We start from the raw sequence: 26,260 nt of genomic DNA on the forward strand, positions 1-26,260 counted from the left end.
GTAGATGCATATCACAAAGGACGTAGGCACGTAGCGCACAGACAGTGTGCTAGACGCTGCACAAGTACACAGTGTACAGTTGCAACAAATCAATAATACACCACGGCACATACTTGAGAATCAAAGCAGCCGCGTCACGTAGCAGCACGTTTTTGCCGTGCACCATACACATGCGTCGTCGATGACGACGCGTCACGCGTAGTCGTGCAGGTAGTACTTGTGGTGCGCCGCGGAGCCGAAGCAGCCGAGCAGCGTGTCCGCGCGCGGCCTCCACCCGCGCCACGCCCTGGCGAGCCCCGCGCCCACCCACCAGCGCGCCGCGCCGCGCGCGCGCCCGGCCGCCCTCGCCACGGCCCCGCCGACCTCGCGCAGCCTCCGCGCGAGGCGGCCGCCCAGGCCCAGGCCCAGCCACTCCGCCGGCCCCTGCCGCCGCTCCACCGAGAACTGGTAGCTCTGCAGGAACAGCGCCCGCCGCCGCTGCCGCTCCACCGCGCCCAGCGGCGCGTACCCCGCGGGCTCCGGCATCGCGTGCAGTGCAGTGCACGGGTGGAGGACCACGCGGGTGACGGCGGCTATATGCTGGGTCGGGGGGTGGTGTGAATTGTGATAGGACTAGTGGTTGAACCAGAAACGGTAAACAAGGGGTTGTTTGGTGCCGATGGGTGCACCCGGCGCGCACCAACCCGACCAAGGATATTAGTCGCGTCCTTTTTTTGCCGAACGGATGGTTGCGTTTGGTCAGCGCAGGTGGCGACGTTCCTCCTCCAGGCTCGGCAACCTCCGAACCTTGCTGCGTCGACACATCCGAGACGCCCAATTTTGCCCCCTTGAACTAGCAATAGCAAGTTGAAAAAGATGCAACCAAACTCCACCAGGACCATCCGAGAGTATCTTTATCTAGGGAACTGAAAAGGATGCAACCAAATTTCATCCAGGACCATCCGAGACTGCCGACCCGAAGTTCTGAACTGAACTCGCAACAGAACTGTTGATAGCTATATATAGGTAACTGAGTACCATAAACTATACAGGCATACAGCGATAATGCAGGCTCACCGTGGAACCCTGATGGTTGTTCTGCCAATGCAGCAGGATCGTTCTCACTAGTACTACTATTCAAGCGTGCTGCTCTTTAATTTGGTGATGTGAACTCTAGAATTGTACTCCCTATGTTCCCGCAAAAAATGGAATTCTCGCTTCTTCGCCGAAGAGTCAAACAATTCTCGATTACCAAGGAGTCAAACAATTCTAAATGCTACACCACCACTGCAGCCAAGGCAGGCTACATATCTAAATGCAATAGCAATACATCCAGTAGTCCAGTACCGAGCTACCTGAGTACATGACAGACGGGAGATTCCATCTGAAACCCTGAAATTCCAACCATTTTTACCCTTAAACTAGCAAAGAGATACAAACAAAATCCAGCAGATAAACATCTGTTACCATCCGAGTTTCTGAACTGAAGTACGTTGCAGCCTTGCAGGTGACCTGAGCCTATAGATCACCAAGTTAACGATAAACTGAAGCTGAACTGAGCCTATAGATAGATAACTGAGTTAACGATAGCTACACTTGCACAGCAACATCCCCAAAACAAGGGATCTCCACTCCTAACCACCACGTACACCAAAATTCCAGTGCCAGTAGGCTCAGCTGCCGCTGCTCCCAGACTTCCCATCGCCCCACTGGCCTTGGCCGCCCAGATGCCCTTTCATCTTGAGGTCTCTCGCCACCTGCTGGACCTGCTGCGCCTGCAGCGAGTGCAGGTGCTGCTGCTGCTGAGGCTGGGAGTGGAGCTGGAGCTGCTGCATCTGGTGTGTTGCCAGCATGGATTGCATCGCTTGGTTGTTGTGGAACATCTGCTGGTTGCCTCCAAACGGGCGTGGCATGGCGCCAAAGTTCATCATCATCCCTCCACCACCATTGGCCACCTGTCCTGTTGCCACCTTCAGCCGCTGGACCTCTGCTTTCAGTGTGTCATTCAAAGCTGCACAAAGAACAGCAAACACTAGTGAACTATGCTCATATATTTCGCATGCACACAGGCTCTGGCATCATGCATAGGAACAACAACAACAACATAGCCTTTCAGTCCCAAGCAAGTTGGGGTAGGCTAAACATCATGCATAGGAAAAGTAGGAAAAAATAGTAGCATGCAGAAATTAACTGTTACTGCAGTAGACCTAATAACTAAAATGTTGGACAAGGTAAAATCCATCAGTCATAAGGGTCGGATGAATATTACCATCTTGTAAGTGGACTTGCTGTTCCATGGTCTGCAGGCGAATCTTCAGCTCACTATTCTCGGTTGTTAGTCCAGTGGTGTCTCTCTAACATATCGACACAAGTACAATAACAGTTAGTAGCAAGAGCAAGGTAAATGAGCAGAATAGCTGATATTAATCGCATGAGCATAGTGAAGCATCTAGGTGTGATCCACAAGTATTTTGTATATTAATTGGTAGCTCCAGAAAGGAATGATGCTCCATACAACATGAGAAATTGCAAGTTGGGACCTCATTTCACTAAGCTTTAAGATGTCAAAACTTTTTGTAATACAGCGTACTTTTCTGTACACAGCATAGTTCTGGCCAATCATTAAGATAATATGACAACAAACAAAAATATCTCTTGTGTGACATATGAAACTAGTATAAAGTACACCCTCTCTAACAATATTTTTTTCTGAACATTATATCCATCTAGGGAACAGCAAGCACCTCCTATTATTTGGGTAACTATGTGAATGGTATAAAGACCTAACAAGGGATAAAGGCTATGTCTCACTAATAACAAGGAGGAAAGAAATGCCCACAAAACCATCAAGCCATTCCAAAACTAGCATGGCATTATGGCCTACTTTGATCAATAGTTTCAAACCACAGGGATATGAGATATCGCATCTTAGAAAATGATCCTTCCAAGATGTATCTCATCACATCTGACTCTACTGTAGTAAACCACATGAATGTGGTGTTTTGTGCAATGCAAGACATGTCTCGATGCCACTTGTGTTTGTACAATTGTACAGATATTACGTCTTTCATTGATGGAACATCATTCCTTTCCATAAAGAAAGCAAATTTACTCAATACTATTTTATATTAAAAAAAAATGGCAACATCTGAAAAGAACCATGATAATATATTGGACAGATCAAATGATTCTTAACAGATAGTTCTACTTTAGCACATCCTTTTAAAACAGGACAGAGAGCTGGTTCACACCCAAAAAGAAACTGGCAGCTGGTATGACATAAATATGGAAGGATTCAAGGATCAAACCCCTGGTCTCTCCAAAAGTCCCAAGTTACCACCCAAAAAAACACTAGCCATGGTTATGAGTTATGACAATGAAAAAGCTATAACTTCACCTTGGATTAAAATTAAATAGCATTTAAGCATTCTGCAATCAAACGACTATGCCAAACGCCCAAACTATGCTTATCATGCATATGCCAAGGCAATAAATAGTATGGATTAAAAGCCATCAATGTGGACTGCTGTAGATCCCTAAAAACACATGTAGATACCTAAAAACACATGTTGATGCGAGCAGGAAGTGCAGAACACAGGTCCTGGGTTCCCGCGCATGCGGTAGAAGGGAGCCAGGAGCCGGGTTGTGTATGGAATTATATTAAGGCATCTAACATAATTTGAACCGCACATCAGCTATTCAACTGCAGGCTCGAGCACAGACTGTGAGTTCCAGCGACTCGGTGGCCAGTTTCATTTCTTAAATCATGCTTCTTCGGTATACATTAATTGTCTATCAGTTCCTAAAACTTGATGATCTCAGAAAGAACCCCAGCAGCCAGTTCAAGACTAACTTCAAAACCAGAAAAATCCATAAGGGAGCTCCAGAGAAATAGTGCCTACCTGCAGCAATGCTAGCTGAGCCGACAATATTGTGGCTTCTGTTTGCAGGGTTTGCACCTTGCGCTCGAGCTCAGCAATATATCGCATCTTCCTTTCCTTCGATCTTGCAGCAGATTGTCTATTAGCCCAAATCCTGTTAAATGATACCGATAATAAATCAGTATAAGTATGCTTATTCGCAGCATAAATTCAATTTATCTTGAAGAATGATCATTCTGAAAAATGGCAATGGAAGGACTCTAAAACTGAGGGAACAAACCACACTTGCACACTTTGATTGTTTGGCCATATGAATGCGATATTTCTTATTCCTCTCACCTGCCCATGACCTATCTTTCTTTTAATGTGACCAATATTTCTTATAACCTGACCCACTCTATGAAGCAAACCTTGATTACTTATACCATTTACATTCATTCAAAGGTCCACCCAGAGAAAGCTTTCCAGATGCAACTGTCTAATGTGAAATGACAAACAGATAATGTAGTCATTCAAAGTAAGACTGGCCAGCCGAACTGATTTGTATGTAAAAGGACTATATGTAGAAGAAATTTCACAAGAACAAACATGAAGCTATGGGAATCAGACATTTTCACCCTCAATACTACTTGTGCAAAGAAACCCTTAATACATCCTTTGGCTCTTTGAAACTAAGAATCAGATTCTTAGTTAAAGTTCACTACGAAATTTTGCCCTCAGTCTCGCGGTCTCGCCTACCATCTACTGATCCACCTTGCCTCTCAGCAACCTGTTCTGTGAAAATGTTCAACAAATAATGCACTAACCTCCCTTTAGCTAAGAATATAGCAAAGGCAGATTTACTGATGCAATCATTTGATATGAAAATGATCAATAAATAACGCAGCCAAGTCCAAATCATCGTAGCCAAGTCCGTTTCAAAAATAAATCAGGCCAACCGAACCAAGTACCATGCAAAAAAAAATGCAAAATAGATGAAATTTCACAAGAACAAACATACAATTCTGTGAGAAAACAGACCTTTTAGCCCTCTTTGGGTCAACAAGAGCAAGCTCAGCCAGTTTCGCCGCAGACACTGCTTTCTTGGCCTCTGCAGACGACATCCCCTCCATCCCCGGCGCCCCCACCAGCTGTTCCGCCTTGATCGACATGGACTCATCCATGGACTGGCTGTGCTGATGCCTTGGCCTGGGCGCGTGGCCCAGCTCAGCCCCCTCACCGCCGCCACCCGCGGAGGACGAGGACTCAGCCTCGGCCTCCGACGACGCCCCGCACGATGAGTTCAGCTTGTCCACATCAAGGAACATGGAGAAGAGCTCCTCGTCGTTCTCGTCCGACAGCGACGGTCCGTCGCCGCCTCCGGGAGCGCTGAGGTCGAGGTCGTCGGGTAGGCCCAGGATCTCGGAGTGCGCACGCCGGTGGCCGGTGCTCCGGGTAGGGAAGTCCGGCATGCGGCTGATGTCGTACTCCGGCGGCGGGGTCGACGACGAAGGCGGCGCCCCGGCACGGCGCGTGGACTGCGGCGGCAAGCCGTCGCTGGGGCCGCCATCTCCCGGCATCGGAGCCTTGTCCTTGTTCATCTTCTTGGCTACGAGTCTACGACCCAAGATTCGGGTGAAGACTGCGCCGCCAAAGAATTTCAGGGTTGAATTGTTAAGCGGCGCAAGAACAGAAATTGGAGAGCTTGAGGAGAATTCTCGTCCAAGAATAAGATCTACGCGCTGGGTTGCAACCGAGCAGAAGCGAGAGGAAATGACGAGAGGATTGGAGAGGGAAGGGCTGTCTGTGTCGTCTGTCTGTCACTTATCCCTTGAGCATTTTTCGCATGAAATAGATGGACAAAGAACGCTGGAATGCAACAAACGGAAAAATTCTACACTTAAAAGTACACGGTGTAGAGTTTGCTCGTGTTTAGTTGTCTATGTAAAGACTCTTATGTAGGTTTGTATAGTACTTAAAGCGTGTCCAATGCTCTTTTAGCTCCTTATAAAAAAAAATGCTCTTTTAGCTAGTAGGCGAGATTTGATCGTATTAGATAATGCAGGTTTGCACAAGCCTGATAGTTAGATAATGTAGTTTTACACAAGCCTGATCATATGAGACAAGGTAGGTTTACACAAGTACGATGTGCATATAAAAAATATGTTTTCATCACTCAAACTTCTATTAGAAACTTGATACCTCAACTAGAACATGAAGACGATGGTTAGTCTGCGACCTATGTGCCCTTTGTCATCGGGAGCCGGAGACAATGGACCGTCTGCCTGTGGCCTACGTCTATACGTGTAACGTGTGAGGTCCGGGCCAGGCTTCGTGCTGCCCTGGCCATCCAACAATCGGCGCTGGTGGAGCAGTTTGTTGTTGATCACTGATCAGTGGCTCTCAGAGAGGAAATTGTTGCCGAAGGAGCTGCGACGGATCCTAGTTCCTGCTGGTACCCTGGTTAGTCTGGAAGGAAAGGAATAGTCATGTGTTCGATAGGTTTGCAACGATGCTAGCTTGGCTGCTGCCAAAAAAACAATGACGAGGCAAGTCTTTGGGTTGTGACTGGTTTCAGGAGGTTAACTCCGCTTCTCGTTCGTTGGTCGCAAATTGTAACCGTGTAATTGCAGCTTCAGTCTCCCTAGCGTCTGTTTTCTTGTTCTTTGTGTTCCTCCTTCGGTTGGGTAAGCCATGGTTGCCTCATGTACCCGTGTTGCTATCCTTTTAATAAAAAATGTGCTCCTTGAGCGTGGTAGAGAAAAAAATAACATGAAGATAAATACATGCAACAAAATGTAAATAACCAATATGTGGTTTGTTTGTGCAAATAAATAAACACCAAGACACTGCATATTATGTTGCCTTAAGTTATGTTGCATAAGGCTAAATACAGACAAAGGCTAATGCAAACAACCAATAAGACCTCTGGATGTCTAAATGCTCGTCCGACACAGCAAGGACGACCTCGATAAAGCATGACCTGCTTTTACTAAGGGCACGTTAGCGAAGTTGGCTAGTGTTGTGATCACCCATGGGCTTGACCCCTCGGACTAGACATAGCACAGAGCCTTTTCTTTTGGGTCGTGTCGGTTCTGTTGGCACATCCAACTTGGTGAACCCGTGCTAACACGGTGGAGCGATGGTGCCGACTATGCACGCCATAGGCCATAGCTTATGCAACTTGGAGGACGGCGAGGGATAGATCTATGTGGCTTGTGCCTTAGCTCCAAAGCTCGAACGACTACTGAGCTGCAAAGGACGTGGATCTCTTCGACGAGTGCAATGCTTCATAGTTAGCCTCAGCCCTTGACGTCTCACACGACTACGCTCAAAGGAGAGGAGAGGAGGTGAGAACCCCGAGAGGATAGGAGCAGTGCTTCAAAAGGTTGGACGACCAAGAGAAAGGGAGGGAAAGCAATTTTCTACTCTCTATGTCCTATAATACAATGCATTCTTAAAATCTTAAGACAACTTAATATAATACTCAAAATGATGCATCCACCCATAGATTAAACCCAATTAAGGTGTTTCTCCTTAAACTATAGCAACTTTGCTAAATCTAGACTTGGACACCGCATAGATTGCATTACATTTGAATACAAATTTTATAAGCCATAATGCATTGTATTTCAGGACGAAGGGAATATTATGCAATCCGAAAAAAAGCTTCCTAAAATGACAAACAAACAAACAGAAGTCCTCCTGGTTGAGTTGGTCGTTGCTGTTGCCATTTCTGGTGTCCCTTACGACTGAGAGAGCACGAGGCATCGACCGAACCTATGGACTAGGCCATATTCACTTTGCTGAAAAGTCATGGCTGAAAATATTATTCGTTGATTTATTATAAAAAAAACATCATTCGTTCACTGAAATAATATGGCTCATGGGTCCAGCGATCAGGGCCTATGACTATGAAACGATGCGCAAGCGCACCAGCGCAGCTACGCGAGTTATGATTCCACTCGAGTCTCTGAACAAGCTTCCGTTCTGTTGGAATCAGCAACCAGCAAAAGTACACAGCACAGTACATAGCATATAGTTTCAAAGGAAAAGAGTAAATAATAATATAACACGAGGCCATGATAACATACGAGTACAAAATCCAGGCTGGATTATATCAAATACATGGAAAAGAAAAGGAGAAAAATAAATTGTTTTCTGGTAATGTCTGTCTTTAAATAAAAAGGCAGAACTGGGGTAGGTAGGTGTAGTAGGCTAACGAACTGACAGCATGGGCCACTTCCGCTGTGGCGCTGCATCCTTGTTTGAAACCGGCTGAGGTGAGACTTGTGGTACCTACACAAACGTTTTTGTCAGGAATATGACGCGAATCTGACTTGCAGATGGATAATAAATAACGAAACGAGTATTCAACGCGAGTTTGCATATTATTTAATCGAGGTGTAGTTCAGTGCAGGAAACGCATCACAAAAGTTCCACTACTGCCAGACTGAAGCCTCTCGGTCATTTTAATTCATAGGTTCAGGCGCTAGTTCGAGGTTAAGCGTCGAATGAGAACAAGCAATTTGTGTTTGAACAGAAAATGTTTGAAATCGAAACGAAATCCTGACCGTATGGGTCAAGCGCCCCATGATTCAGCCAAGCTTGACTTTGGACCCCCAAGGGCCACTAGCACATCGGAGAGAGAAAAAAAACTCAGTGTGATTAGGAGAGAGAACGAAAGCGATTTATAGAGAATGGCTGTTATCTGAACTCTATTCCCTTTCATCTACTCTTTTAACCAGTTATTATTAAAAGAAAACGAGGCTATCATCTTAACTTTGCTCTCTGTACTTTCACTCTCTGCATTAATACTGCTGTAAATAATTAATATAAGCAAGTAAAAGAAAACGAGAGAACAATCGACACCAACACAAGATCGACCACTTGCGGTAAATATCAGCCCCGTTCCGCTTACCTCATATCCGGCTTGTTCAGCTTTTTTTTTTTGCAGCCGAAACAGTATTTTTCTCTCACAACAATTCAGCCAGTATTTTTCAACCAAAATTCAGCCGGGAACAGGGCCGATCGACTCCTGATCGTCGTCCACCCAGACGCCGATCAAGCGTGGATATCGACCCCGTGCGTAATAAAACGACGTGTCATGGGTTCATTGGCCATCGATCAAACAGTAAACGTGAACGTGTCACCAAGTCAGCATAGGCAGAACGGAGATGTTCGCACGCACGAGTAGCGGAAGCGAAGCGTGCCACTGATTGCCCGCTTGCAGAACGTGCAAGACTGTGTTCACTGTTCAGCGAGAGAAGCCGGGCCAAGTATTTCCATGACTCCTACCGACTCCTGACGTAAAAGAAACATTGTTTTATTCTGTGGGTAGCCGAGAACCCTGGAATCACCGTACGCTGCACGCACTGCGGACTGCATTGTTTATACGCAGGCCTGGAGCGAACGAACCCGCGCGACAGCTTCGAATATTTTCTGGCACTGGTGCGTACAAGCTCACCCTGTTCGTTAACGCCAGCGCGCTTTAGGGAATATACGGACCCATGTAGCGAGCGAATAATTAAAGCACGCTACAGGCACAGGATGCAAACTAGTAATGCATAGTTTTGCTTCATTTCCTGCGGCGTACTCAACATCGATGACGATGAGTGAGGCGCTGAAATCCATACGGTTTAGATCAACGATTAATATTGTATTCATGTATTGACAAGCTCATTACGGACAATCGCCTCTACGATCGATGGCCCCAGATGCTCCATTATACTCCGTTTAATGCACTTATCCTACACAAGCTCATCGATGCTCAAATGAACTAGCTACACGAAAACTGAGGCAGGCAAGTGATTGCAGCTGGCGCTGCAGGCTTGCTATCAAATGCCACATGCCAGTTTGCATGTAATAACAAGCAAAAGGTATGATAAAGGGGAATTGGAGAATCCAACGTAGCTCAACGGATCAACAAAGAAATCGCTAGCAGCCAGGCAATTTCAGTCGATGTTTAACCACGATGTTCACCGTTTCATTGTCGTTTTGTCGTTTGGTCTGTGAGCGCCAGTTTTTTTGTTCGGCTGAAACGACGCTTGTGGCACGCCAAAGATGAATACTACCGGGCCATGGTGATTTGGATAACAGAACATCACGGTAAGGCGTTGTTGGGTGCGTTATTGTTTACGAAAGTTGTCCGATGCTACATAGAAGAAAGCAGCAGGGCGTCTAAACCGAGTCTCGCAGAAGACAGAAGGGTTCGCAGTAGACGAATCACCATACTGTAGAATGGTTTCTCATCGTATTGTGAGAAATGGTACTCCCACTTTACCACGAGAACCAAGAACTGCGTCAAAACTGGTGAAGAAAGCTTTTTTATTTCATTTTGTTTCAAGGTATCCTCACTGCTTCTCAAGTATCTATCATAAAACCATTACATTAAAGATGTCCATACATTAATCAATTAGAGATCTAATATTGCCTCATGTAAGCAACGTGGTGTTTTAACAGTGATGACTACTTTATCTACTGTTTTACTGTAATGCTGAAACTCTCACTAGACTACCAAGGAACTGTGCAGATCAGATTTAGCAAGGCAGTCAAGAAAGAATACACAGATGTCAACATATCACGCAAGCAAACTGGCAAGAGATGTGTTATGCAAGCAAATAAAACTAAAATCAAGTGTGCATACTGGCCTTACTTGACTAGGATATGAACGTCTAAGATTAAACCTTGTTCTAATCTAATGTTTCAGTGTTAATTGTGTGTTGTGTCTATAAATTCTAGGCCAATCAAACACAATCTTGAGATGGCAAACAATGGCCATTTTGTTTAAAACAAACTCATTTCATTGAATTACATTTTGAACTTACCAAATGCAAGCTACTGTTAGGATTAGGTTAACAATGATTTGATGAACCTTGCACAAGCAGATAAGATATAGCAAACAACAGAAAATATTAAATGAATAGGTGCACTTACCTGAAGCAATAATTAGGTCTCAGGATTGATTTCCAGATCTGCGCTGCTGTAACTGAAGCAGTAGATTTTGAGCTAACTGGAGTGTCGCCTGGTACTTCTTGCTTTTATCCTCCTCAGGAGCTTGTGCAGCACCAGGACCAAGATTTTGCTGTTGCCCCTGAGAAGAGAAATCCTGACTTGCCCTATCAACATGCAGTGGCATAGAATGCTGGAGCTGGGCCAAATTCCCGATCTGATTATTTGTTGGAGGTCCAGGGTTCACTTCTGGAATGGTAGGGGTGGGGTTGTTAGTGTTGCTGATTTGAAGGTTAGAATGGGTAGCCGGAGCTAATGGACCATAGTTGCTTTGGGGCACATAATACTGCTCTGGCAGATACAGTTGCTGGTTTGTCTGTGTGGGCAAACTGTGTCCACCTTGAGATGGTAATGTAGCAGAACTGTGTGGTACTGTTGGAAGTGGAGGCGGTGGTGGTAAGTTCAAAGCAACTTCAGGGTTGTAAGCAGTATGCTGTATTGAGCGCTCCTGAGCACTCACCATGTTCCCATAGTTTGTCAAATGAGCAGCTGAAGCTTGCCTGCTAAACTGTTGTCCTGGATGCTGAACATTGGCAATTTGCCCAACGGATGAATTTGAAGCAGTAACTTGGTTTTCAGGAATCCATACTTTTGAAAGCATAGATGGATACTGCATCTGTGATGGTCTGTCTGTAGCATTCATCTGACCACTAACCAGCGGTGACTGCACACTAGGCAGAAGTTTTGCTAAAGTAGACATAATGTCAGGCTTGAGCAAAGATTGAACTTGCAGCCCAGTCGCTTGATTAGCAGGAAAACCTGCAAGAGCTGGCTGGACTGCTTGGCCTTCATCCACCCGAGGCCTTCCAGGAATATGCCCCAAATGATGCATTGAATCCTCATGAAAAGATGCCCGATAATCAGCATCAACGTGGCCACTGTCGTTAGGAGAAATGATACTATACTTTCTTTGTGTAGGCAGAGTTTCCCTTTCATCATAGTAAGGTTGCTGTTCTGTCCCAGTTAAATGTGGCCTCAGTGCAGCAGCAGCAGAGATTTGTGGAATGTGCAATACCACACCATAAAGGCGCTCTGGACCATCAACTTGCAACACATTTGTTAGGAAATCTGATGGTGGCACCAAAAACAAAGTAGTCCCTGCATCAACTTTTACAACCCCAGCCCGGCTTTTTGAGCCCAGGTAGCGCAAGAACTCAGTATAAGAAACGAAGTCATCTTCACTATCTGGTAAGAAAAAGACAATGTCAAATCCAGTGGCATCTGCATAGTGCTTCGCCAGCATATCCAATCCAGTCCGAGCTGAGCAATTCATAACGTCCGGTCTGCAAAGTTTAAATAGCAGAGTAAGATCATTAACATATACAATTCAAGTTTATATAACAGAACAAATATTTGTGCAACGATGTTTGGACTTACAGAGGTATGTCACTGCCATTTGTTATAGGCAAACAACGAGCATGACAAACAGGGGATCCACCTTTGGCAATACTGCCACGCCAACAGTGATCAATGTATGATGTTCGATGCACTGTGCCCCGGACTCGAATAACAGGAGTTGAGCTTCCCTCAGCATGCACAGAACTGCCCTGATGACGGTACCCAGCAGAATAAAGACCTGCGCTGCCTGCCCTTAGATGAGGGTCAGCACCAGCATCGGGCCTCATTCTTTTTGCTTCTCTTGGGTCAAATGATTCAGGTTGTGAAAGGATACCACCTGGAGTAGGCATACCCCCATAATCATAATATCTTGATCTTCCTCCTCTTGGTGGATCATACCCTTGCAAAGTTCCACTGCCAATACCAGGGCCTTGACGACCATCACTGGAATACATTTCTGATCTAGGAAATCCAGCAGCCGATGTGGGGTTATCCAATTTGTTTGGTGCGAGCTCACTGTTTGAGAAAAGAATCTGAATCCTAGGATCATTGAAAAGATAACCATCTAGATTCATCTTAGCATTATAAGCGTCCGCAACATTTGCAAACTCAACAAAAGCATACTGCCTTGTCTGGAAAATTTTTATCTTCTTAACGACACCAAATGCTGACATGGCTTGCTTAAGTGTCTCCTCATTAATGACTTTATAAGCACCTGGAAAACCAACCCAGAGAACATTGGTAGGTTGTGCTTCTCGCATCCGTATTCCAGCAGAACCCTGCCAGGTAAACAGAACATGATAGTAAGCAACATCAGCAGATGAAAGAGAATCACCAACGACACAACAAATGTCTATATATCTAAACAGTGCACCTTTGGAGGGCCACTGCCTCTCTTATCACCCACTGGCCCTGATACTCTACCATTGAAGCTGCTAACTTCTGACCATTCCTATACAAATCAGTACAAACAAGTTGTAACAAGAAAATCCATTATAAAATTTTAACAGAGGAAATACAAATCCAGCCAACACTATGGATACACACCGCTCTTCCCTTGGACCTTTGGAAATCAACACACAATTCCTTGCCACCTAAAGTTTTTCCATTCAAGGCTTTGTGAGCAGAAATTGCATCTTCAAGCTTCTCAAAATCAATGTACGCTGAAGTCTGATCTTGGGAGAATGCAACACCTTCAACTTTTCCGAACTTTTGAAACTCCTCCTCAAGCTCCTCCTTCGAGACCGATGGGCTAATCCCACCAACCCACAGATTCCTAACAGCTTTAGCCTGTAAAAAACAAAACAAAAAAAAACTTATAAAGGCATGGTCGCATGGTACTCAGTCTCCGGTTCCAACAAAAACATGGAAACACACAGGACCCTATAACTTAAAATTAAACCATGAGAAACACATTGCACACTGAATCTTCAGAACAAGTTAGATCCTGAGTAGCATAAAACTGCATCATCCTGCATTTTTGCATGAATCATCGGGCCGAGCACTACTGTGCAAGAAATTTGCAAGGAAAGGAGCATCTTCTAATATAATATAGAATAAGAACCTAATCAGCCAGATTGCAAATAGATAAACATGTTATACGGCCAGTATCCTCGACCAAAACTGTCGGTGTAGCATTTTCATCAGCAGCTACAAATTCCAGATCGATATCTACCATCACAATAAATAGGCGGACCTAAACCCTAGCTAGCGGGGAAAAAATCACGCGGCGTCGCGGACACAAGCAGCGGGATAAATCTAGGGCGGGAGGTCTTTATTTTCATTCAATAAAAAAATAATCTAGCGCGGGAGGCAGCAGATCCCAGCTTGGGGGCAGAAGGAACTAAATTACCGGCCGCGCGAACTCGATGCGCATGGCAGCCCCCTTGACCTTTTCACCCCGGGTGGCCTCGACGGCTGCGCGAGCCTCGGCTGGGGAACGGAAGAGGACGAACGCGTAGCTGCGAGATCCGGCTCGTGCGAGGGCGCAATCGAGCGCGCCGTGCGGCCCGAACAGCGCCAACAAATCGCCCTCGGTCACGTGCAAGGGCAGGTTGCCCACCCAGAGCGTGTTCGTCTCCGGGCCCCCCACAGCGGCGGCGCCCTCAGTGCCGACGGCGTCCTTCGAAGGGGAACCGGAGCCGGAGGCAGGCGCCTCGGGGGACTCCGCGGGCGGAGGCTCCGACGACATCGCCGGAGCGGCGGAGAGGGAGGGGGTCGTGGGAACCCTAGAGCACGGGGAATTTGGGTTGGATTTGCACGCGAGCACGAGGGCTCTCGAGTCTGGGCTCTGTACGGTGGGTTTGGGTGGTTCGGTCCGTACTTATTCAGAGCAAAAATGTGTTCGAGTCGAACCGGCGCACCGTTCAGCTGGCAGAAATTTGGCCGAAAATGGCTCAAAAATACTGTTTCGGCTAAATTATTACGAGAGAAAAATACTGTTTCAATTAAAAAAAATCAAAAAAGCCGAATATGGTGTAAGCCGAAGAGCCCCGGGTGTCATCGTGTATTTTGATCGTACCCGCCCGACCCCAACGTGACCAAACCCAACCTGACCGGAAATTTAACTTTCTGATAAAAAAAAAAAGCCCCCTCTCCTGTTATCACTTTTTACGGTTATTATATCTTTATATATAGGAAGTAATTGCTATTGAAAAAAAGTTTGAACAAATCTTTTTACCCCTTTAGATTATAATACGTGGTTGCCACATCCGCGCGTCACACTGGAACTCAGCCATCATGGCACATGAAATGTCTTTCCTGCCTTTAGACACATGTTTTAGGTGGAGCCCACATGTCATCCTCTTCGCTCCTTTCTTCAGCACGCGCACGCACCATGGACAAGCTCCCTCGCCGGGGCTGCTTGCGTCGCCGTTAGGGCTGCCTGGGCCGCCCGCGCCACCGCCAGGGCCAAGCTCGCTTGCAGCTAGGGCTGAGCTTGCACTTGCTACCAATGCTATCTTATGTGTCCCGCTGACTGAGCTCTTGCATGGCACGCGGGCGTAGCATGCCACGTAAGCAAAAATGACAAAGTGTTTGTTTAAACTTCTCTCCAGTGGCAATAATGTAAACGCAACCGCAATATTTTTATTTATATTTGATAACTTGAAAAGTTTGACGCAACAAAAAAAAACAAGATGTGTATTCTTTTTACAACAGAGGCAGTAGGTGGCTTGTGTTATGTCATTTGTGTCTGTCCTTCTAATGTGTAAGAAACTATCTAGTGCGTAAGGAACTAAGAATGATCTAGGCGATAGATGAATATCCTATTTTGATTTCTAAAACTGCACTTATAAACTAGGTTAGAAACAAAGGTGACCCTAATAATTCTACCACTAACTAGATCTTGCAAGTTTAGGTTGACAAGTCTTACTATCTCTACTCTAGGAATGAAAGAACACAAAGTGATACAAAAGCAGAGACAACAAGAAAGTGATATCACACAAAGGATGACATAAGATCTTTTTTGTGCTATCAGTGACTTGCCGGTCACCCCTTGTCCATGTTATGGTGAGCCCACCTGAAAGCTCTAGTTTGGTTTTGGTGAATTAATGAAACCCTAAGTGTTAACCTAGTTTATCAAGTGATCATGAGATAGGTAGCACACTTCAAGTGGTGAAGCAAATGAAGATCATAGCATGATGATGATGATGGCATGGTAATGATCAAGTGCTTCGACTTGGAAAGAAGAAAGAGAAAAACAAAAAGCTCAAGGCAAAGGTATATTTTGTAGGAGCTATTTTGTTTTGGTGATCAAGACACTTAGAGAGTGTGATTACATTTAGGTTTGATAGCCGTACTATTAAGAGAGGTGAAACTCGTATCGGAATGCGGTTATCAAAGTGCCACTAGATGCTCTAACTCATTGCATATGCATTTAGGATCTAGTGGAGTGCTAACACCTTTGAAAATATTTGTGAAAATACGTTAACACATATGCACAAGGTGATATACTTGGTGGTGTTGGCATATTTACAAAGGAGGTGGTGTCGGCGCTTTCGGAAAAATGGAATGCCTATTTTCTATTGCGTCGGATGCAAATTCTTGGTTAGCACATTGGAGCAAGGGTGAAAAAGTTAGAAGTGAAAATGAGTTGATCGCAAAGATGCTGGCGTCAGTCAACTGACCGGACGCTGGGTCTGAAAACACCGGACGCTAAACCTGAGATGCACCGGATGCTGGTTTCTGCGTCTGGTCAAACTGACATGGCGACACAGTGACTGGGGTTTTGCATCGGACACTGGTCTGTGTCCGGTCAAGGTGGACCGGACACGTCCGATCAAAGAAAACCAGATTTGGACCCTTACTGTAAACAACCGGACGCTGGTGGTTCAGCGTCCAGTCAGTTTTGCTAGAGCATCTGGTCAGCAGACGACCGTTGAAATCTGACGAACAGTATTTGAAGCAGAGGACACGTGGCGTGAATCACGTGACCGGACGCTGAGGGCCAGCGTTCGGTCGATCGGACCGGAGCGTCCGATCACCCCGCGCTGTGCCCTGTGAAAGGGTACAACGGTTCTATTTCGTGGGGCTTCTATTTAAGCCCCATGGCCGGCTCAAGCTCACTCTCTTACACATTTTCATTGACATAGCAACTTTGTGAGCTTAGCCAAAGCCCTCCCACTTATTTCTATCATTAATTCATCATCTTAGTGAGATTGGGAGTGAATCTAAGTGCATTGCTTGAGTGTTTGCATCTAGAAGCACTTGGTGTTCGTGTTTTGCTGTGAATTTCGCTTGTTACTCTTGGTGGTTGCCGCCACCTAAACGGCTTGGAGCAGCGAGGATCGTTGAGCGGAGGGTGGTGATTGTCTCCGGCTCCGATCGTGGTGATTGTGAGGGGTTCTTGACCTTTCCCCGGCGAAGCGCCAAAAGGTACTCTAGTGGATTGCTCGTGGCTTGTGTAATCCTCATCTTGTGTTGGTTGTGCGGCACCCTATTGAGGGTTTGGCATGTGAAGCCAATTAGCGCGTGAACCTCCAAGTGAGTGAATCGTCACAACGAGGACTAGCTTGCCAGCAAGCAAGTGAACCTCGGTAAAAATCATTATGTTCATCATTGATTCCGAGGTGATTGGTCATCATTGTTATTCATCTTCGTGATTGATTGGTTTATTCATCTACACGGCGGTATAACCCTCTTGATCACTCTCTTTATTTTACCACAAACTAGTTGACAAGCTCTTTAGTGTAGCTAGTTGTGAGAGCTTGTATGCTTGGTTGGTGTGGCTCTTTAGTTAGCCTTTGAGAGCACACTAACATAGGGTAGTGTCATTGCTCTTGTGTAAATTGACACTATCTAAACTAGAATTGTGGTAGGTGGCTTGCATTTTGAGTAGGCTAGCGCAACACTTGCGTCGCCTCATAATTGTCTAACCATTTGTTTAAGTGTTGTTGTAGAAATTTTTATTAGGCTATTCACCCCCCCTCTAGCCATTAGGACCTTTCACTACCAAGGATTACCGATCCTCTATCAAGCTTACAATCCCATAAGATTGGCTCCAACGTGAGCACTTGATTTTGAGCCAGCTCGATCACAAGTGCTCCCAACACCTCTCTCTCCACTAGAGTGCATAAGTTTGTATATGGCATACGTCTCTCCTCATCCATATGACCATATCTGACCCGGACTTTACCCGTGCATAAATCTATCTCCTGATCTATATCTAATCCAGACACTAGCCATGTATGAAAACTTCATTTGCTATTAATTAGTGGGCTCAGCGTTTAGCTTTTTTCACCCTTTGTCAATATCAATGCGATGTGTTGCATGCCCTATTTATTTATATACCCCCTTTAATCTCCTTTATGAATCATTTTTCTCTTTGCCTTTTTTCGTCTGAATTGCTGCAACACATTCTCGTCATCACAGACCCTAGTTGGCATCATACACCCTCGTCCTCGCACCCGTGGCCTCCTTACATCATTGCTCCCCCGCGCCATCGATCCAAACAATGGCCGTAAATCGGTGATCTAACATCCGTGTGTTGTTGTCCCCTCAGTAGCAATCTTGCTACCATAGCCTCAAAGCTCCTGCTAACCGTTGCCCTCAAGCGAGGCGCAAACACAGCAAACTCTTCATTAATAGGGATGCATACTCTAGGAATTTGGGTCCCTCTATTCCTTGTTCATTGCTTGCTCGTCACGTCGGTTACTATCATCCCATCATCGAGAAACTCTGCTTTAGACAGTGCAATATTGTATCGACACATGGATAATGGATTAGTACAAAGATAACAATGATGGCTATCAAAAGTTAACATATATGCAAATGTTTTGATTCCAGAGCTATTGGGTTTATTACTATTTTGCTTATATGGATTTCAAGGATGAAAGAATTTGTTTGCTCCCGTGCAGCTGTACACAATTTGAACTTGCAATTGGCCCCACCCCCACCGCTCACTAGCTGTGTTAATTTCATATCTACTCTAACTACATCTGTGATATTGATGCCCGTTGATCTCTAGAAGGCGATCTTGTGTATTGTGATTATTTTGGTCGAGTTTGTGTACCATGCTCACTAAAGTATTCTGATGTTGTTGTCTATAATGGTGATCTAGGTAGGTTTATAAAGAGGTTAAGTGCTAACCGCAAGCATTGCGTCGCATGTTTATGGGCTAATTTTGATCTTTTTCGCAAGACCCATGTGGGCAGCTCTGAAATTTCATTCAGAGTGTTAGTTATTATTTACTCAGGTTCACAAGAATTCTTTTTTGTTAGAACACACAACATATTTCCTACATTGCGACATGCTCCTCGGCTTATACGTTTTTTTTAGGGGAGCTTATACGTGTTAGAGCAACATGTCCAGAGTCCAAATTAGAAAGCACAATGTATCATTGGACAAATCTATAAACCTCTCCTACCTATATGAGTTAGTGTAGCACACTACACACGTCTACGAAAGTTCGATTCCAAGACGAAATGAAACACATGATAAGTTCATTAAAAAATTCCAAGCCATAAATTGTCTATGTAACCACACAACTGTATATTCTGTTGCATATTTGCTAGTAATAGAATATGTTTGATGATTCGGCAGTGCTAGCATCCGGACGGACGCCCACGCCTACACTTTTGTCTCCCCCCGCACACCTACTGTCATGGGATCGGAACTGCGGCAAGCATTGTTGTTCGAGTCGTTGTCAGAGTATGGGTCTCTAGTGGCTCGGGTGGACTCAAGAACACAAGAATCACGGAGATGATGCGACGGTTTATCCTGGTTTGGGTCAATCGATTCCCTACATCCAATAGCTGATGATCCTTATACTAAAAAGCACCCAAAATCGGGGGTACCACAGGGTTGTAGAGAGAGATTTGGTAGGGGGTTAGCTCGGTGCTAATCCTAAGGTTGCCTCACCGTCGATGGAGCCTTCCCCTCGTTGGAGAGGAGGAAGACGACAGGATGTGGTGGAAGAGCTCTCGGTGCCCTCTCTAGGTTGCCTTGCTCTCGATGCTGAGCAAAGGCCCAAGGATGGAGTTGAATGGAATGATCTTTCTTCTTATGATCATCCCCCTAGGTCTGACCTTATTCTTTATATAACAAGATAGGTCGGGTACATGACAGTTTGAGGGGAACGAGTCTATGGTCTACATGCTCCGGAGTCCAGGAGGGCTTTGCAGCGACGTGCTGTGGACCGTGGCGGTGTCGTGGAGACGAAGAAGCCTTGGGCGTCGTCCGTCAGCTCTATTATGACACTCTGCGTGCCAGGCTATGTCGGCTTGGATTAGCCTCCCCTAGGTGGACCTCCTAGAGTCGTCTTGGCGGTGAAGGAGGTCGACTCCAGGGGCTGACACGCGGGCCTAGGAGCCCCCGAGCCCTTAGAGGCCACGGGGAAGCTTTGTCTTCTTGTGTCACGTCCCGTGCGTGACCTTGTCGGAAAAGTGGCCGGTAATGCTGTGCCCAAGGGGCAGCGCCGAAGAGCCCCCCGAGCCTCGGTAGCTCAGGGCGTGTCTTCTTGTGCCCGGGCCTTGGCCGACATCGTTAGCCGAGCAGGAGCCAAGGGCTGGCCCGGAGTGTTGGCGTAGATTGGGAGCCTCGGGGCTCGGGCAAGCCCCCGAGCCCTAAGCGGAGGTCGTGGTGTAGTCAGGCTTGGCAGGGTTCCTTCACTAGAAGGAGGGTTCGGTCGAGGGGTCTTCTTCGTTCGGGAACTATTGGACCCGAGACTTAACATACCTATATGTTAGAATCTCGTCACCAGCATCCCACGTCCGCCTACGCGGGCCCGCACCACCCGACTGCACATGGGGAGTCCCCGCTCGTGCCCCCTCCACTTTTCATGTGCATACACGTGGCCAGCAGCTGCAGCAAGTGACTACAACAAGTGGCTACGCCAGCATCTAGAAGAAGGGGAGGAGGCGGCGGATGCCCAGCCGATGCCGAGAGGAGGAGGGACACCGAGGTGAAGGTGAGGCAGCAGAAAAATGAAAATAGAGATGCAACACCCGATCTACTTTTAAAAACATCAGAAGCAACACTTGCAACAAACGTTTGAAAAGCAGATGAAACACATGAAACATGCATCTAAAACACTAGCTGCAACACTAGATCTATCTACTTTTGAAATATCTAGATAAAACACTTGCAACATACGTACGAAACAGCTGAAACACTCAAAACATGTGTATGAAACACTTGCAAAAACACCTAAAATACTTCATATGTGTGAAAACATATGCAACATCTAGACGAAACACTTGCAAACATACGTCTCGAAAATGAGATGAAACATGTAGAACATATACTTAAAACATATGTGTATAGCCACTGCAACATGTGCAACATTCCGATCTACTTTTGCAACATCAAGATGAATCACTTGCAACATCTAGATGAAACATGTGAAACATTTGAAACATACTCTTGCAACATGGGCTTTACTTGGACGAATGGAGGCACGCCAACGCGGAGGTCGACAGCGGCGCATGGACCTCGTTGTGCGGCAGCAGCCTGGGCAACTCGCTGGCGGGCACAACGTCACACGAATCTCGTCCTCCTCGCCTGCTTGCTAGAGCATCCGTCGTGGAGGCTCAGCGACTAGGTGGAGGCGGGCGCAGCTTGCCAGCTCGGTGGAGGCGGTCGGGACGAGCAGGCCAGCCGAGGCGAGGAGGCAGCGCGGTGGAGGCGGGCGAGGCAGACGACACAGCGGGGCACGACGGCGCGTGAGGCAGAGTGGGGTTGGCGGATGGGCACGACGACGCAGGAAGGAAACGACGCAACGAGCATAGGGGCACGCGGTCGGGACAAGCAGGTAGGGTCGTTTGGCGAGCAGCGCGTGCGAAAATAAGCGGTGGAGGCCCCTTTCGGTCCGGACGATCATTATTGTTGATGATTTGGTATCAGCCAACAAAAGATTGTCCGTAACGAGGTGGCTCACCATGAGAGCCCAAACTTCAGCACGGAACCACAGATGTTTAATTAGTTTGTTCACTGTGACTTTTTGGCAGCCTAAAATAGCAGTGGTACAGTGCTAGCAGAGAAACTACAGCCGGTGATGCTGCAAATAAGCCGCAATACTGGTAGCCGAACAAGCTGATTCATAGAAAATATATTGCACCTACTCCCTTCGTCCCCAAAAGACTCAAGTCGAGTACAGGATTAAATAAATACACTAACAAAATACATTCCATAGTATATCTAATAAATCTTGTTTCGCGTTATAGATATTTATATATTTTTTCTATAAATTTGGTTAAAGCTAAAGAAAAATGACTTAGTAGTTTGGTACCCACGCATGAGCATAAAACACAGGCGATGCCAACTCACGAATTGTAAACAGCGACAAGAAAAGATTCCCACTTAATAAAAAAGTGAAACTTGAACAAGAATATGAAAGTGTCAGTCAAACATTTGGGTAAATCACACAGGACATGTTAGCTTAAAAGAACTAAAATTTTTACAGATAGGAGCACCATTGTGAGTTGGCGACACATCCTTCATGTGCCTTCTCTAGGCTACATACGCCTTCAAAGAGGCTGGCAAAATTCCAACTACTATGTCTATTAGCCACTCGACTTTGACAGAAGCAATTGCCACCAAACTGTCAATTTCTTCCTCGCATTGTTCATAGACAATGAAGACAATGAACATGGATGCCAGTACTGCATACAGGAGAGAAGCAGCAGATGATCAATTTAGTTTACAACACTAAATGATCAGTTGATCATAATTTTAAGTGGCAAAAGAAAGTCCCTTACCAAGACCCATCAAAATTCTGAACTGAAAGCTCAGCATTAGTTTGATGCTGTACAAAAATGCAAATACCTGTAAAATAGTGAAAAAACTATGGATCAATCATTTGTAACTTGATTCTTATATGGTCATGACTTCATTTTAGCTACATTTTCTCTGTCATGTCAATATTTATTATTGATTTGCAGTGAATTTCAACTTAAAGCCTATCTTTTGGTTGAGGAAACTTGAGTAGTCATTTTTGCATCATTTTAAACACTGTTAATCGAGCAGCATTATCTTAACATGGTAAGTTAGTTCACCGACTGAGATGGAATGATTGATCCCTTATGACAATCACCAAACCGAGAGTAACCTACAAACATCAACGCAACATGACAAAAAAATTGATGTATTGATGTATTTAAGATACAGAAGGACAGTAACCTCATATAAATTATTTCTACTTCATGATCAACTAAAGCCAAAAGGCCCAAAAGTACACCAAGCTAACCAAAGACTTCAATCATTTAACATGAGTGCAGAAACATTTTGAATAGTAAAAGTGTGTGTACATTAAATTTTATGAAAACAACTATACCTAATACTATAACTTCAGGGGGAAAAAATGGTTCATGAATATGCTAGAGATAGACCAATCACTGAAGTAGATTAAATCCAAACGGTATATGTGGGCTTAAGGAGCCCAAATTAAGAAGGCAGCACCTAATGGAAAACGACCTCATATTGGGTATTTTTAATGAACAAAGCCTCCAGGAGACACAAAGCTGAACACCAACCTTCAAAAGTAAACTCCAGTCTTCACCTTCTGCTAGAACCCTTAGTTTATGAATGCTCCCATTCCATGCAGAAGCCAGACACATAAGCGAATTCCTCAATGCTAAGTGTGATACTTCAAAATGCTCAGATGTAACCTTCTCAACTGTAAAACCAAACCTGCAATAGGGGTTCAACTTCAGTATTCAAACATAGTATAATACAAAATTATTTTGCAAGAACTGGGGAATATTAATTTCAGATTATTGTACTCAAAAGATAGCTGAACAACCAAAACACGTACACTTCTGAAGGCAGCAAACCATGGATAAAGAGACCAAGGGAGAGCACTAGAAGAAATTTGGCAGCCGATGAAACAAAAGTTCTGTCTGAAAGCAGGAACCAGTAGAAAACCAGAAACAATACTGTGACAAATGAAAAGGTTCTCTTTTCATCCCTCCAAAGAAGAATATCAGCAGCTGCAGTGGAAATGGAAGATGTCAACAGTGAAAAACAAATATTTATCATAACTGAGTGATAGTAAGTAAACAACAATGAAAAGTGTTCTACACAACTATATCAGAAAAGTTCGGTATCCAAGGCTCTAGTTCATTCAATTTGGTGGAAAGCAGAAAACACAAGAGAGAGATTTTCTTAAAAAAGGACTATATCACCTGTTCCACTTCTTAGCAGCTTATCTGCCTTTGATGATCCGCAGGAGTCTTGTTTTCTTGACAACCCCAAATTATCTGATAGTTCTGTAAATGACCCAACAGTTCTCATAATTCCATCCTGATACACGTTAAACATTAAAATTTAATAGTTATCAACATCTGCATTGCAAGATTAAGAAAGCCCTTGAAGGGGACTCATGTGCCTTTACAAGGAACATATCAAAACATGGGCAGTACCAAACAAATGATCCAAGGGAACATATGTGATTGCAATATAGCATGGTAACAAAACAAGCTCACCTCCAATGATACAATCGGGTGGTATCCAAGTAATCTTCTGGCTCTTGAAGTGTTAAAGGTTCTAGTGCATGACAAGAAGTATATTGTATCTGGATGGAGAAGAGGGGTGGAAAGCATTTGAAAACCAAGCCTGTGATGAATCATTTTGGAAAGCAAGGCTGCAGACAGTAACATCTTGGCAGGAAGATTAATCCTGGGCCTAAATGGATGAGAAACCACAGCACATGTTAACTTCACAAGTTGCCTTCAAAGAGTAGGGAGGGGCAAAGAGGGAGGGAGAAATACCTCTGACAACCCATGGCTTCCATCATGCAATTCATAAACTCCCATGTTTCCATAGGTTCATCATTGGTAACAAAAAATGTCTGTAAAAGTTCAGTGTGCAGAATTAACCATAAAAGTAATATGGCTAAACATAGCCCTTTTATCTCTAAAAATGTACCTTCCCAGCTACAGAAGCTGCACTCGAAGACAAGGCTTGGTCAGCACAAATATTGGCATGGGCCACATTTTCCACATAGGCAAAGTCAGACATGTTACTGACATTGCCTATTACAAACTGAAAAGAACTACATAAGAAAACTAGTATTTCATAGTTTGAAGAAGCATGGGGAAAATTTCCAGGTCATGTTTTATAATAGCAAAATCACAGGGACAAAGTGAATTTCATATTGGAATACCTTGCCCAAGGGAGACCTTGCATATCCAGCAACAAACCTCACCAAGCTGGAATCGCCCGGACCGAAGAGATTGCTCGGCCGCAGCACGCACGTCCTCATCCCGTCGACCCCGTCCGCACCCAGTACCATCATCTCCACCTGCGCCCTCAGCTCGCTCAACGCATTCCCGAACTGCGCCGACAGCCAAAACCCAAGAGGCCCGTCAGCCCAATGGCACCTCCAAGCCCAGGGATCCCAAAGCCGAGCAGATCACGGAGTAACCAAACCTTGTCAGGGTAGGGCGCGGAGTCCTCGTCGGCATTGATCACATCGCGGGCAACGGCAGAGACCACGTCGGCCGAGCCGGTGTACACCACCCTCTCCACGCCGGCGGTGCGACAGGCCGTGAGGAGTCGCCTCGTGCCCTCGACGGCGAGGCGGTGCAGGGAGAGGAAGGACCCGTCGCTCCCGGAGGTGGTCGCTGTGGTGGCGTCCACATGGAAGACAGCCGCGGCGCCGGCGAGCGCGGAGACGAGGCGCTCGGGGTCCGCCGAGAGGTCGACGTCGTGGTGGTAGACGAAGTGGGAGGCGGGCGGGCCGGGCGGCGGGGACGGCGAGGTGGGGGAGGAGGGGTCGAGGATGGCGACGGCGGACCAGCGGCCGGAGGCAGCGAGCGCCGCGGCCAGGTAGCGGCCGAGGAGGGTGGAGCGGCCGAACGTGACGGCGCAGGCGGGCTTGGGCTTGGGCGGGCCGGGCACGGCGGTCGCCATCGGTGGTGGGGTGGGAGTGCGGAGGTGGGGGACAAGAAGAAATGGGGAGAGCACGAGGGGTTTTCGTTTCACAATCTTTTGTTTTACTTTTTTTTTTCCAAAAAAATCAAGACCAGGTAAGCACTGCATGCATATGTGCTGGAACATTGAGCTCCCCGTCGACATTTGTGTACATAGTTCGATCTTACTTTTGCGTGTAAATAGTTTCGATCTTTGGCTCTAAGAGATTGGAGCTTGATGATAATATGAATTTTTTGAAGCAAGATAATACGAATCTTCACGAGCTTAGGATGCAGGTTTAGGATCGAATCTCTGTTCCATGAGCTTTGAAATGGTTCCCTATGTATACATCAGTTTAAATTATGACTAGAATAAACTATGGCATGCATTGATGCATATGCATTCGAGCTTAATCGTGTCGAACTCGAACAACTCATGGAATCCCAAGCTGACCAGCTTTCAACACTGTTTGATACAGGGACTAAAGTCTAAGAGGTGTCACATCGGGTGTTATATGTATGCCATATCGAGTGTTTGATACTAATTATAAAACTAATTACAGAAGCCATAACTAATTCACGAGACGAATCTATTAGGCCTAACTAATCCATTATTAGCACAGGTTTACTGTAGCACCACATTGTCAAATCATTGACCAATTAGATTTCATAGATTCGTTTCACAAATTAGTCTTAATCTGTATAATTAATTTTGTAATTAGT

The 26,260-nt window shown here is 45.6% G+C and overlaps 3 protein-coding genes across 3 annotated transcripts; all 3 read right to left on the reverse strand.

The window, feature by feature from the left end:
* Positions 1-1,255: 1,255 nt before the first annotated feature.
* On the reverse strand, positions 1,256-5,733 carry LOC136550019 (transcription factor RF2a-like). Its single transcript, XM_066541454.1, has 4 exons — positions 4,881-5,733; positions 3,882-4,014; positions 2,249-2,333; positions 1,256-1,990 (listed from the first exon to the last, which is right to left on the reverse strand). Exons 1-4 carry the CDS (start codon positions 5,438-5,440, stop codon positions 1,653-1,655), a joined length of 1,116 nt encoding a protein of 371 aa, XP_066397551.1. The 5' UTR covers positions 5,441-5,733; the 3' UTR covers positions 1,256-1,652.
* A 2,126-nt stretch (positions 5,734-7,859) lies between these two features.
* On the reverse strand, positions 7,860-14,478 carry LOC136550020 (flowering time control protein FPA-like). The gene is made up of 6 exons (XM_066541455.1): positions 14,041-14,478; positions 13,236-13,478; positions 13,063-13,140; positions 12,228-12,967; positions 10,776-12,133; positions 7,860-8,138 (listed from the first exon to the last, which is right to left on the reverse strand). The coding sequence occupies exons 1-5, from the start codon at positions 14,377-14,379 to the stop codon at positions 10,795-10,797; spliced, it is 2,739 nt and encodes a 912-aa protein (XP_066397552.1). The 5' UTR covers positions 14,380-14,478; the 3' UTR covers positions 7,860-8,138; positions 10,776-10,794.
* Positions 14,479-21,960: 7,482 nt separating this feature from the next.
* Positions 21,961-25,967, reverse strand: LOC136552119 (3beta-hydroxysteroid-dehydrogenase/decarboxylase-like). Its single transcript, XM_066543664.1, has 10 exons — positions 25,056-25,967; positions 24,790-24,960; positions 24,552-24,668; positions 24,395-24,474; positions 24,110-24,308; positions 23,810-23,927; positions 23,440-23,614; positions 23,159-23,315; positions 22,385-22,451; positions 21,961-22,288 (listed from the first exon to the last, which is right to left on the reverse strand). The coding sequence occupies exons 1-10, from the start codon at positions 25,701-25,703 to the stop codon at positions 22,137-22,139; spliced, it is 1,884 nt and encodes a 627-aa protein (XP_066399761.1). The 5' UTR covers positions 25,704-25,967; the 3' UTR covers positions 21,961-22,136.
* Between the last annotated feature and the right edge of the window lie 293 nt (positions 25,968-26,260).

Source organism: Miscanthus floridulus, chromosome 4 (genome assembly GCF_019320115.1).
Source record: "Miscanthus floridulus cultivar M001 chromosome 4, ASM1932011v1, whole genome shotgun sequence".
Lineage (NCBI taxonomy): Eukaryota > Viridiplantae > Streptophyta > Magnoliopsida > Poales > Poaceae > Miscanthus > Miscanthus floridulus.

Bases quoted from the DNA above. Each gene is read 5' to 3' on its own strand.
- LOC136550019 (XM_066541454.1), bottom strand. From the start codon at position 5,440: ATGAACAAGGACAAGGCTCCGATGCCGGGAGATGGCGGCCCCAGCGAC. The intron at 2,334-3,881 runs GTAGGCACTATT...TCGATATGTTAG, and splicing joins CTCAGCTAGCATTGCTGCAG to AGAGACACCACTGGACTAAC. The intron at 1,991-2,248 runs GTAATATTCATC...TTCTTTGTGCAG, and splicing joins GCAAGTCCACTTACAAGATG to CTTTGAATGACACACTGAAA.
- LOC136550020 (XM_066541455.1), bottom strand. From the start codon at position 14,379: ATGTCGTCGGAGCCTCCGCCCGCGGAGTCCCCCGAGGCGCCTGCCTCC. The intron at 13,479-14,040 runs GTAATTTAGTTC...TGTTTTTTACAG, and splicing joins GCATCGAGTTCGCGCGGCCG to GCTAAAGCTGTTAGGAATCT. The intron at 13,141-13,235 runs GTGTGTATCCAT...TGATTTGTATAG, and splicing joins AAAGGTCCAAGGGAAGAGCG to GAATGGTCAGAAGTTAGCAG.
- LOC136552119 (XM_066543664.1), bottom strand. From the start codon at position 25,703: ATGTCGACGGGGAGCTCAATGTTCCAGCACATATGCATGCAGTGCTTA. The intron at 24,475-24,551 runs GTACATTTTTAG...GAACTTTTACAG, and splicing joins CAGCTTCTGTAGCTGGGAAG to ACATTTTTTGTTACCAATGA. The intron at 23,928-24,109 runs GTGAGCTTGTTT...AACGTGTATCAG, and splicing joins ACCCGATTGTATCATTGGAG to GATGGAATTATGAGAACTGT.